This window comes from Zerene cesonia, chromosome 18 (genome assembly GCF_012273895.1).
Source record: "Zerene cesonia ecotype Mississippi chromosome 18, Zerene_cesonia_1.1, whole genome shotgun sequence".
NCBI classification, from domain to species: domain Eukaryota; kingdom Metazoa; phylum Arthropoda; class Insecta; order Lepidoptera; family Pieridae; genus Zerene; species Zerene cesonia.
This window is the reverse complement of record NC_052119.1, coordinates 719,633-731,689: the sequence shown is the minus strand read 5'-3', so window position 1 is coordinate 731,689 and position 12,057 is coordinate 719,633. Positions and strand designations below refer to the sequence as shown.

The following is a 12,057-nucleotide window of genomic DNA, read 5'->3' as shown; positions in this document are numbered from 1 at the left end:
TCTCCACTTTTCGCCCGGTTTCCGAGAAAAGCGATGTCAGTCAGTCAGTGGGTGTGTAGCTTTATATAGTATAATTGCGAATAAAATAAACAAAATAAATAGAGATATTATGGTAGTCGAGCACGCTTCGGCACGAATTGGACCAGCTCGCACCGGGAAAGTACCACACCACCACAGAAAACCGGCATGAAATAGTGGCATGCCACTGTGTTTCGTACGATGAGTGGGGGAGCCGGAGGCCCGTTTCCTTTTCCTCACCCGTCACAGTCCATTCCTTCTTTCCAGTCGTTAATCCTTTCCTTTTCCCTTACCCCATAAAAGCGGGCAGCGCATTCGTAGAGGCACTACCTTTGCGAATGTTCATGGGCGGTGTATGATTAACCGGTTCTTTAATTTGGAATGTATATATTACTAGCTGCGCCCCTCGGTTTCACCCGCATAATTCCGTGTCCCGTGGGAATATCGGGATAAAAAGTTGCCTATATGTTATTCCAATTGTTCAGCTGTCTACGTACCAAATTTCATTGCAATCGGTTCAGTAGTTTTTGCGGGAAAGAGCAATAAACACATACACATCCTTACAAACGTCCTGTACTCACCGGGCAGCGCGGCGAGCAGCGTGCGCGCGAGGTGCACGAGGAAGGGCGGCGCGAGGTTGAGGCGCGTGCGCTCGAGCCGCACGTCGGCGCTGGCGGCGCGCGCCGAGCGCCGCAGCGCCAGCTCCAGCAGCGCGGGCCGCACCACCGCGATGCCGCCCGCCGACCGCGACCCGCCGCCCTGCGACTGCACGATCCTGCGCACACGACACACCCACATGTAGCTGCTCTACTGACGCAGCCAGCTAAGATCACGTACACCGGTCTTCAAGTGCTATACTGACGCAGCCAGATAAACAACGCACACCGGGGGCGTCATTTGATCCGTTACTGGCGTTGCCAAACCATGTTATCACCGACCATTGATTAATATGGATTGTCAATTATAATATAATATACCGTCATACCGTCCTTAACACGCGACTTTCTTAGACAGTTGTGTCCTATATCCGTAAACTTAAAACTGAAAAATTTTATCACAACCCTTATAGTGTGAGATAGTATTGCAAAAAAATCTTGTTACAACCAAACAACACTAAACATTCTTCATAAATACCTTCTTATAGCAATGGTAGTATCAGGTCGAATATCCTCAATAAGCAGACTCTGCAAGCTGGCCTTCATCTCCATGCTGTTGTCGGAGAAATAATCAAAAACTACTGTCATTTCGCCAGTGGTCAGTTTCGCGAGTCCATGGTTCAAGTCCCGAACAGGTGAGCTTAAGACTTCGTCTAAATCTGAGAATAGTTTCAACTCTACGCCTTCTAGAGTGAACCTGAAATAATCATTATAATAAGGTACATAATGGAAGTTTTCGATTTCTGATCACTGACTCAAAGTTACTTAATTAAAAAGTGTATATTGTACCTTATAACAGACTCCTTTCTTATAGGTTCTCCTTGCGCAAAGAACGCTTGGAGTTTCTTCACTTGCACATCAGATGGCGCGAGCTCCACTGGAGAGCTTGGTACAATAGCACCTACAAATACATACACATAATATTGCATTTACAAATTGCTTCATGTTGTTTCACCTAATTTTCTCATAATTCAAAGCACATTTGTCGGATTCGCAAAAGTTTTCTGGCATTCCTAATGTCAGTAAAAGCAATTAAGAAACGACATTCAAATATATATTTTTCTGTCATGTTCTTCATTACTCAAATTTATTACTCACCAATGTAATTCCCCTCGCTCAAGTTATCCGTCCACACAGCAAACAAAGTAGCCAAGTCCTTCTGGCCAACGTTTATGATCACAGTATCCATCACGATATCTGCTTCGCAAAGTAGCAAGTCTCTGTACGCTGCTATTGTCGCAACTTGAGCGTATCCTATTGTACGCTTTAAATCGCATCTCACAGATATCGATTCTAAAATGGGCTCCTGGAAAATAAGTGATTACAAGCTAAAATCATTGAGAACTTCTGAAGGGTGGACTTTTTGCAAAATAAAATGCAGTGCTTAGATGAAATTTCTTAAGAACAACTTTAATAGGGTTTTTGATGCAGAGCTATTATTTGAAATGAGCAGATAATTATATCAAGTAAATTAATAAGTTACAACACAATTCATCGTAAAGTACAGTTTTTTGTAGAGCGATTATAAGAAATGTTGGAATCAGAAAAAGCTATAATTGGATCCTCTGCATCAAATTCAGCAAAACCATATACCTGAACTTCAAGAGTCCCAGCTAGAGTCATAACAGCTCTCGATAGAGTTACATTATCAAGTTTGAACAACACATTGTCGATAACTGGACTCTGTATGGGACTGTTCGCCTCTTGACTTATGTTCACTGTCTTGAAGAAGTTCTCTATCATTAAGTCACCTGTAACGAGAAATATTAGATGGCCATTAAAAGAATATGTAATTATTATGAGTGAGGATTTTAAAATAATTACAGTTACGCGGTATCATGAAATTTTTATATGTTTGCTAACGGAATAAATTATTCACAGGTAAAGACTAGGAATGCGAAAGGAAAAATTTACCTAAATTGAATACCAACAAATTTGGAGACGATGGCTTTTGTGGTAGAAGCAAAACAGGCGCATGAATCTGTAACAATGTAACAATTGTAAATTAATAAATTTTGTAATTTATCTATTTAACCGACTTCAAAAATTTAAGGAGATTATCACTATGACTGTGTTTTTTTTTGGCTTCTTTTTCCGCGCGCTCCTATTAAGGTCTACTTCTGATAATTACTTTAATTTACTCCCAATTCATACACTGAAAAAACAACTCTATCGCAGGCGGCTAAAATAGAATCTCACCTCTATAGCCAGACTGACTCTCAGAGCGGAGGTTCGCAGTTCAGCGGCTTGTTCTTGCGCCGCTCTCTCGGCCGCTACTGCCGCTTCTGTTGCCGCTGAACTAGGAACTAATAGCTCTAAGAATTGCTGAAACAATTATTTTAAACTTATCATTTAGAAAAATCGGTGGTGAACTAACACTACAGCTTGCTTTGTTGAATTTGTTTCCGATCAATCATAGAATCAATATAGTAAGAAAAAGTCATAGGATCAAAACCAATAGGCACTAATTATTATTGATCATGGTATCCGTAGTAAATTAAATTAAAAGTAAAAGTAAATTAAAATATGCCTATTTATGCCCTATGGCTTAAAAAGAATTGTCTTTGGATTGAAAATTACTATGTTTTTTGTAGCTTTCAAAGACAACTTGCTCTCGTGTTAAACTTTGGAACGGCTGATTTAATATTATTCACTGTTATATACATGTACTGACGTCAACTGGTATATATATATTAAATAAAGACATACAAGCCAGTTCGTTTATTTATTTATGCAATAAAAAAAATTGACAGAGAAAAGGTCATAATAGTAACACGCGCCAACCTCCCTCCAAGCCACAAACCTGCAGGTTGTAGAGCAGCGAGCAGAAGAGCACGACGTGCAGGCGGCCGACGCGCACGCGCAGCTCGGCGCGGGGCCGCGCGCGCGCGCCGCCCGCCGACCGGACGTACTTCAGCTCTAGCACTTTGTCCTCATCCGGCCAGATCAGCTGTAACATCAGATGTGCCGTATATGACAATGATCTCTATATGACCAGTTTCATCCCTTGTTGATAATGTTGACACTTTCAGATGAATATTTTCATAAATTATTTTGTCATTTTAAATGACTGATAAGCTGAACAGAAGAAGCTTAAAGCTGTGAAAGCGGCCATTAGTACATTGCTATTAGAAGTCAAAATGGGACATGTAATAACTGCCTTTATCATTTCCTATTGAGATCCTTTTTAACGTGCAATTGAATATTCTTATGTATATATTGGACTCTTCCAGGATCTGCAGCGGGATAGCGTCTGAAGACGAGATTCTTCTTCGTATAGAGACGGAAAGAGAGAGAGATAGTTTATACATTGGACCACGTATAGTTCGTTACCAATTCCTGCTCGAAATCTACCTTAGGATACAAGGTGGCATCAGTAAGATCGTCCAGCTGTAGGGAGCCCAAAAAGAGTCGGAAGACGAGTCGGTCGTCCGCGCGGAACACGCAGTCGCTGTCGAGCGCCCGCGCGCGCCACTCCACCGCGCCCTCCGCCTGCCACGCGCGCACCGACACTGACGATACCCTGCGTTTTTTTTATATCTGTCATATCGGGCAACTGAGCTGGTGGCACGCCTGATGGTGAGCGATCACCACCGCCCCCGAACATTAAAGACGTAGTGCCTGTACGTATGCCCTGCCCGCATTTAAGGGGAAAGGGATAGAGAACTTGACAACTGATAAGAAGGAATGGACTTGGAAGGGCGAGATAAGGAGAGGGGGCCACAGCCATGAATACGAGTTGGCTTGTCAGATACACGCACTTCTCGCGTCAGAACGCATACCTGACACCGTGCTGTGACGTCGCATTGTGTTGCATTTTTTTATGTTTATATCATAAATGAAAAATTTCCGAACATATGTAAACATGTAAAACGTATCAAAATCTTAGACACTCCTTGGACCTAATATGCCATCATATGGTGTAAGATTAATTTTATAATTTATTTTTTGGTGTAATATTTATGTATATATATATAGTTTTTATATTCAACATCAATAATATAAAATTTATATATATTTCCTAATTAATAAAAACTCACCGCATGGAATAACTGAATTTAGTAGCACCGGGTGGGACCGGCGTGTCAGCTTCCGGCTGCATCAGCAGATCCCACAATCTCTTCGTCCTGGGTAGCACCATACCTTTCATATTTAGAGCGTGGCGCTGTTGTACCCTGAAATAGTAATACATTTAGGTTATAAGACTATTATTTAGGTCTTAGTTAGTTTTGCTTAGCTGGTTCTGGCTGTTTAATTTTTCAAATGCGCTAAACATTAATAATTTAATTTATAACAATCTGGCCTATAAGCAAACAGAGCATAGAAAGTCGTCCTTTTCATTTAGACAGTTGGGCTCAGTTTGTTTGTAACCGTAGATTGGATCAAGTGGACAAAATTTTCTTTGAGCTATTAAAAAGGTACAGCAAGTCACTGATGACCACAATTAGCATTTTTGGACAGGATATAGCACATGGACGTTTAAGACGTCTAGAAAGAAGGGTAGGTATATGCATCCAGGCAGTGGACACAAGTGGGCAGCGAGCACAAAGGCACTAACTTGTCCGCCAGGTAGGCGATGTACTTGAGCAGCGTGTGCAGCGCGGGCGCGTGCGCGAGCAGCGCGAGGCGGCCCGCGTCCGCCACCAGCGCCTGCTCCACGCTGTGGAAGTGCGAGCGGAACTCGGGGCAGTGCGCGCGCACCTGCACCGACCACGCGACATTGTATGACAACTGTATCTTATATAAACTCTTTTCTTGTATATGTTTCTTATCTATCTTTTCTTCTTAGTATATGTTTTACTACTACAAAAAAGTATAGGTTTTTTAGGTTGTTGTATACTATCATGAGATGCTTTATACATTCTTCTGATAGTCACATTACATCATCAGAATTCAAAAAAATTTTAACATAAAATCTAGGTAAACTCATAACAAAATTTAATATATTCACTCTGCTTCACAATGTTTTAAAGACCTATTATTTACATGTACACATCTATAAACTAACCTTTCTATACAGCAAATTGAATAACTCCCCATCGGTCGTGAGCAATTCGAGATACTGTCCGTTGTTGCTGTGATGCTGTTTATCAGTCAGCAGCGCTGAGGCCACTGACAGCTGGATGGCTGGACCGAACGCCATCAGCGCTACATCCAGGCATAACTTGGTGACGCTTAACATGATGTAGGGCTTGTCTTCTTGTTCGCTCGAACGGTTTAGATTTATTACGATTTCACCTGCAAAGGTTTCATTTTTATTATATAATTTTTATATATTAGAGCGGGGTCTCTAATTTCTGTTACGGGCAAGATTGATTTTGGACTATGCACTTTTATTTTTTTTATTTGCCCATAATTTTTTAGATTTTAATTTAAACTACTATTATAAACAGGAAACTTTTGTTAGTCAGAAACTTGGTATTTTTGTGTGGTTCATGTTTTCATGCAAAAACCACTGGACCGATTCCAAAAATTCTTTCACCATTACAAAGCTGCAACTTCACTGAGTGACACAGGAAGCCGGGGCGAACAGCAAGTAAATCACAAAGCTCTCACGAACCATAATGTAACAGAAAATTATATCGGACTCCAATTTTTTACGATCATGTGTTTATCTAATTTTTTTTATTATATTGAATAAGTGATTAATATTTAATATTAATAATTTCATCAAAGTTACCAAAAAAAAATTACCTACTTCCCAACTTAAAACTACATTATCTTAAAAAACATCTCACCAATAATAAACCGCAATAATGTCCCAATATTGTTACTCGGTGACACATTATCATCGAAGCCCGGGAGGTCCACGGACCTCGCGTACTCCTCCACGTCCTCGTCGCTGAGGTCCGCTGGTGGGAGGGACTCCACTGTTGGAGACTGAGTCGTACCTCCATCCACTTGAGTGTCAGGCACCCTGTACGAGTGGAAATTTCATGGTAAAAATGAATTATCAAATCTGAAAAATATTTAAAGGATAGAAAAAGGTCGAAACGGGATTCGAACCCGCGTCTTTTGCTGATTTTGGCAACGCCTGTATCTACAATCGCACGTCAGTAATTGAATTTCTCCTATACTTGGGGTTTCATGTGTCTAAGGGGAACCCCATGTGTTGGAATCTCACCTCATGACTGCTTTTTTCTATGTATTTTTATATTTTTTTATAAAGCATTTTAATTAAACTAAAAACAAAATAATCTGTTAATTATCTATCTATATTTGGTTATGTAAACGCCCATGAAGAGAGGCTCACAAAAAGATTCTATTTCTTTAATATAATACTTATGAGTACGCTTGTAGGTTTCAGTGTGAGTACCCAAAAGTAATCTCACCTATTTCTGCTAAAATACGCAGCCACAATCTTCCTCCTCAGCTTCACCAGCTCCCCGTAGCCCGGGTCGGCCGATATCCTGTCCAATTGCAGGGTCTCCGCCAGCTCGGGGTCCACGTAATGTTCCGTATAGTCTCCGGAATCCATGAACGAGACCGGCACCGTGTTGGGCACCGGGATCGGAAGGTTGTCCAGGTAGTCCAGGAGGAGACCGATGATCCGGTCCGAGATGTTGAGCTTGAGGCTCGAAAGTGATATATTTAATTTGTATCTGTAATAGATATACAGGCTGAGTTAATACTTTGTAATGCTATTGATTGTTTGTCAAATCACTCCGAAATTTATAAAGTCCGATGGTGCTATATTAATAATCCTATCCTATCCTACTAGTCCTACTAGTCCTACTAGTATTATAAATGCGAAAGTTTTTAAGGATGTGTGTGTGTTTGTTACTCTTTCACGCAAAATCTACTAAACCGATTGCAATGAAATTGCGAGAAACCGCGGGGCGCAGCTAGTGTGACATAAATGGCAGTACTGTTAATATTAACTAATTACGTGGTCGAAGCCCCTTACAATAGCAAGTTTCTACCGTAGAAGCAAAACCAAGAATCGTATTATTGTAGTTTAATAATTCATACAATATATTTACTATACCAAGTGTCAGGCGGATTAAAGTGGAAACCAGTAATTTATGTCATAAATTTATGTACCTAGGCAATAGCTTATAATCCTTCCTGATGCTGGTGGAAAATACCAGCTGACTCTTCACACGAGGCACGAGGTGGCGCTCTGAATCACCAAGTTTCTTGGACTCCCGCCACGGTTCGTTCCAGTCGCAGAAAAGGATCTAATACAGAAAAGTATGTGAGATAAGATTTTATCACATATTCCTATCGCGGTGCCTATTCACCATACAAACCTGGAAAGAGCACTCGGCGTGGAAGCGATCGTACAGCTTCTCCTCCAGTTCCATACACGTCGCGTCCTCTAGCACCAAGTTGGATGGCTGCAGGTCCGTCTTTATGATTATACGGTTCACGTCTACTACCATCAGTCTTCCGGGCCTGGGTAATGGTAGAACCATGTAGATTTTTTAACGGATTTTCAATGGTATTTATTTATTCGATATTTATTATTTTACTAGCTGTGCCCCGCGATTTGATTATACTACCCGATGTGGTATGGGAAGGCTATACCACATCGGGTAATGTTATCAAAATGAGCTATCTAATATTAAAATAATTTATCATATCGGGCCATTAGATCCTGAGATTAGCGTGTTCAACCAAACAAACAAACTTCATATTAGTATAGTTATAGATGTTGTATTTGTATTTCTGGTGCTGCTATAAAAACAAATCGATAAAAAATCCAGGCTAAGTAACGTTTGGCACGGCCATAGATTGGATGGCCCAATGGACAAATTTTTTTTTGCATTCGTACGACACCTTTAGCGTTGCGAGTCCGACTCGCACTTGTTACATTTTTTTTACCTAAAGTAAGTACCTAATATAGCAAGTTTTTGAACTAATGGTGGTGATTTCTTACTTATGCATACAGCCGTGCTCCGGCACCAGCACAGTGGGTCCCTTCACATCCACGTTCAGGTTGAAAACTTTCTTCCGACTGACTGCGTACGCAAGCACCGATTTGCTGATGCTGCCAGCCTGCTCCAGAGCCGTGGAAACTTCTTCTAGAAGCTCCTCAGAACTCATTGAATGCGTTTGGAAGAAATTTATCAGCTCTGTAATACCGTGCTGAAAGGAAATTGGACGTTTTAAAAAAGAAGCTAAAATGTTTTGAAGTTAAAATGTCCAATGATAAAAAAAGCGCCCGAAGGCCGACGCAAAAAAAAATTAAATTTTATGTCTTTGTCTATTTGTACTGTTTGTATGGCTGCCTAAGGCATCGTAGATCTTAAACGGATGGGCCGATTTCGATGCGGTTTTTTCATTCATGTTCCTGTCATGAAAAGCATTTAAAGATGGCGACCGCCACAAAATGCTGCATTAAATATTTTTACATAACTTTTATCTGTATTAAATGAAAGGACTTCTGTAGTTAAATACTTAAAAACTGCGTTAAAATTTTAAATTTAAAACAAACTACTCAAAAGTATTTTTTAAGTTAATAGGTAAAATAGATTGATTAGATTTTTGGTCTGTCTGGACTTGCAGTAAGATAATTTCTAAATCTTTAATTTAATTAGACTAACTTATAAGAATGTCCACCTAGGAGGGGCAGGAAAAACAGTTAAGTAGATATAAATAAATAAAATGAAAAATCAAATAGTTAATGTAATCCATACATATTGTATAAGTAGCATTATTTCCAAAACTAGTAAGAAAAACTTAATATGAAAAAAAAATTACGTTGGAGTTTCGTAGTTTTAATATTAAATAAAAATTCATAAAACAAAACTAAATATAAAAAGATAAACAAAAGAAATAAAAAACTGTTCCACTTTGTCAGGTGTGGGGTTCGAACCCACGCTCCCTCTCGGGAACCAGAGCTTAAATCTGGCGCCTTAGACCACTCGGCCAACCTGACTTGAGAATGAGGGTTGAAATTGTAGTACATAACACGTATATCAAATTTCATAACATATGCTCATCTCTGCATAAACAAAAAAATTATTTCTTAGAATTAACAAATAATTATATTTTAATATATGAATAGCCCAAAAGTTATTTTAACAAAAAAAAAAATACCAACGGCAATAACACGCATAATTAGTTCTAAACGAATTTGTTCAATAAATAATAGACAAAGTTTTAATTAATATAAGTAGTCTCAAAAACCGAATCAAAAAATATTTTTCACTTGCGCATATTCAAACTACATAATGTACCATGAAATTATTGTATCATCACAGATCCTTGAAAAGTGTACAAAGTTTCAATTGAATCTTTCTGTTTAATATGTGTAAAAATCAATTGAAAAATACATTCTAACTTACAGGTGAAGCTAATATAAAAAAATAGCGTGTTAATTAAATAAAAACTACAAGTACCTATTAATTATTGTTTTTAACTTTCGTGAATAGTGAAAGCGATTTTGAGAAGTTAATAATATATTTTTTTCTGTTTTCTTATCATTATTCGTGTTTTTTATGTGCGAAAAATTATTTATATCTTTATTTGAAAGGAATTTAAAGATATTTTCTCTCATTCATTGAAATTAACCGACCTTCAACCTCCATTCCTCACCACTTACCTCCACATACACCAGTTCCACCGGCTCCATCAGCCAGGTGATGCCGAGGTCTGCATGACTGTTTATCGGATTCCGTTCTACATCCACCGCCAGTGCTGTTCCCATAGACGACTCTCTTGCTGTTATCAGCATGTGGACCAGTTCACCGTCTGACGACACCCCCTCCATCACCAAGTTATCGGCACGGAGTGATAACTGGTGGAGTTTAGGCAAAAACGAATGTATCCACAATGTACTAAATAAAATTACCACTTTTAACTAAAACATTTTTTTCATTTTTTGTCTGTGTGTCTGTCTGTTTGTAACGTGTAATCTCCGAAACAGCTCCACCTATTATGACAGGACTTTCGCTGCCACTATTCGAACTTGGCCATTGAGATTTATAGGAAACTTAATTATGCGGATGAAATCACGGGGTATAGCTAGTTTTTATATAAAATTATGGGTGTTTGTAACTTGTTTCGGTTACGCAAATTTAAATAAAATAACTTATAAGGTCACTTTGCTATACAAATAAAGAAAACACTACGTAATTCGAATGCACAATGAACATAGACTGCAAAATATGTTCGATGATTAAGTTCTAAATATAAGAACAATGTAAGAACCAAAGAAATGCATGATATCTTTGGTTTATTACTATGAAAGTTATTAACAAAGATTTTTTTGTAATGTACCTTATACGCTTTAGCCGAAGGTCTGGTTTCAAGAGAAGCAAGGAACTGGGTCAGCGTCACCACCAGCACCTCTTTACTTCTATTGATTAATGTGAGAGAACAGTTCGCCAGAGTCAGGTTCAGTTTATGTTCTGTGAACAATATTTTGGAATGTCTTCACACAAAAACTGCTGGATTTATTTAAAAAAATATTTTATCATTAGAAATCTGCATCTGTACTGAGTGACATAGACTATGCACATATAGTCTAGCTTAGCTATAAAACACAGCAATTAAGTATATCTGGACAAATGATTTTCAAATAATTTTTGGGCCGTGTAAATTAAACTTACAATACAATTACAAAGTAATTATTTAATACTATAAGTCAGATATACACAGGAAAACAAGGGAATCGAATCTGCAGACGCTAACCTCGAAGCAGTGAGGCTAAAACAGTCACTTTAGCCCCGAATTTCACTTACCAATATACTGCTTAGACTTGTCCTGTCTGGGAGCCCCCTCCACATATCCTATCAGCTCGCAGACTTTCTTCCTCTCAGGGCTGGAGAGGTGACTCCACAGCGTCTTATTCCTCTCCGCCTTCACGCAGAGCTCCACGCGAGACTTGGTGTCGTTGTCTGAATCACTCTCTGGGTCTGATGAACCAACCACTCTCCACCAGTCGAATTCCGTTTCGACAACGTCTATACTCTCTGGCTCTTGCGATAAGAGCTGCAATTATATTTTTATTTTAGTGTTTCTTCCTTTTTGCCTAGCATGAAAAAATATCTTATTTCATATAGAAAAATCCAACAATAAACGTTATTTTCAAACGACTTCAAAAACAAAAAATGGTTCTCAATTTGAGTGTTTCTGTGTGTGTGTGTTCAGTGCATTGTCATCTCAGAACTTTTTTGCAAGCTACCCTATGGTCCCATTTTAATTTGGTCTAGTCAACGTACCATACGGTAGGTAATGGCAAAGTAGGTAGGTAATGATAAGTTATTTATTAATCATTTAATTTTGTATTTGGAAAGGTATTTGTAGCCTATTACGGTTATTGTTTTAAAATCTAGTGTTAACGTCTTATTCTACAATTATGGTTAATAAGTAATGCTACCCGAGGGTACTTGGAAAACATAATTATTATCCGTTTTAAATTAGCATCATATGG

At 38.9% G+C, this 12,057-nt stretch overlaps 1 protein-coding gene and 1 non-coding gene across 2 annotated transcripts in view; both read right to left on the bottom strand.

Annotated features, from left to right (window-relative positions):
- LOC119834046 (vacuolar protein sorting-associated protein 13C-like) overlaps positions 1-12,024 on the bottom strand; it is a 21,933-nt gene extending 9,909 nt beyond the window's left edge. Inside the window, exons 1-21 of the mRNA XM_038358323.1 lie at positions 12,004-12,024; positions 11,366-11,615; positions 10,902-11,032; positions 10,225-10,419; positions 8,557-8,765; positions 7,928-8,072; positions 7,719-7,855; positions 7,007-7,276; positions 6,413-6,591; positions 5,683-5,912; positions 5,233-5,375; positions 4,715-4,849; positions 4,029-4,197; positions 3,478-3,624; positions 2,874-2,999; positions 2,589-2,655; positions 2,268-2,425; positions 1,773-1,980; positions 1,464-1,575; positions 1,153-1,371; positions 600-793 (exon numbers count right to left, since the gene is read on the bottom strand). Of these exons, the coding sequence (XP_038214251.1) occupies positions 600-793; positions 1,153-1,371; positions 1,464-1,575; positions 1,773-1,980; positions 2,268-2,425; positions 2,589-2,655; positions 2,874-2,999; positions 3,478-3,624; positions 4,029-4,197; positions 4,715-4,849; positions 5,233-5,375; positions 5,683-5,912; positions 6,413-6,591; positions 7,007-7,276; positions 7,719-7,855; positions 7,928-8,072; positions 8,557-8,765; positions 10,225-10,419; positions 10,902-11,032; positions 11,366-11,615; positions 12,004-12,024 (3,445 nt within the window). The remainder of the gene's footprint in view (positions 1-599; positions 794-1,152; positions 1,372-1,463; positions 1,576-1,772; positions 1,981-2,267; positions 2,426-2,588; positions 2,656-2,873; positions 3,000-3,477; positions 3,625-4,028; positions 4,198-4,714; positions 4,850-5,232; positions 5,376-5,682; positions 5,913-6,412; positions 6,592-7,006; positions 7,277-7,718; positions 7,856-7,927; positions 8,073-8,556; positions 8,766-10,224; positions 10,420-10,901; positions 11,033-11,365; positions 11,616-12,003) is intronic.
- On the bottom strand, positions 9,475-9,558 carry Trnal-uaa. Its single transcript has one exon. It is a non-coding gene; the product is annotated as a tRNA-Leu (tRNA).
- Positions 12,025-12,057: the final 33 nt, after the last annotated feature.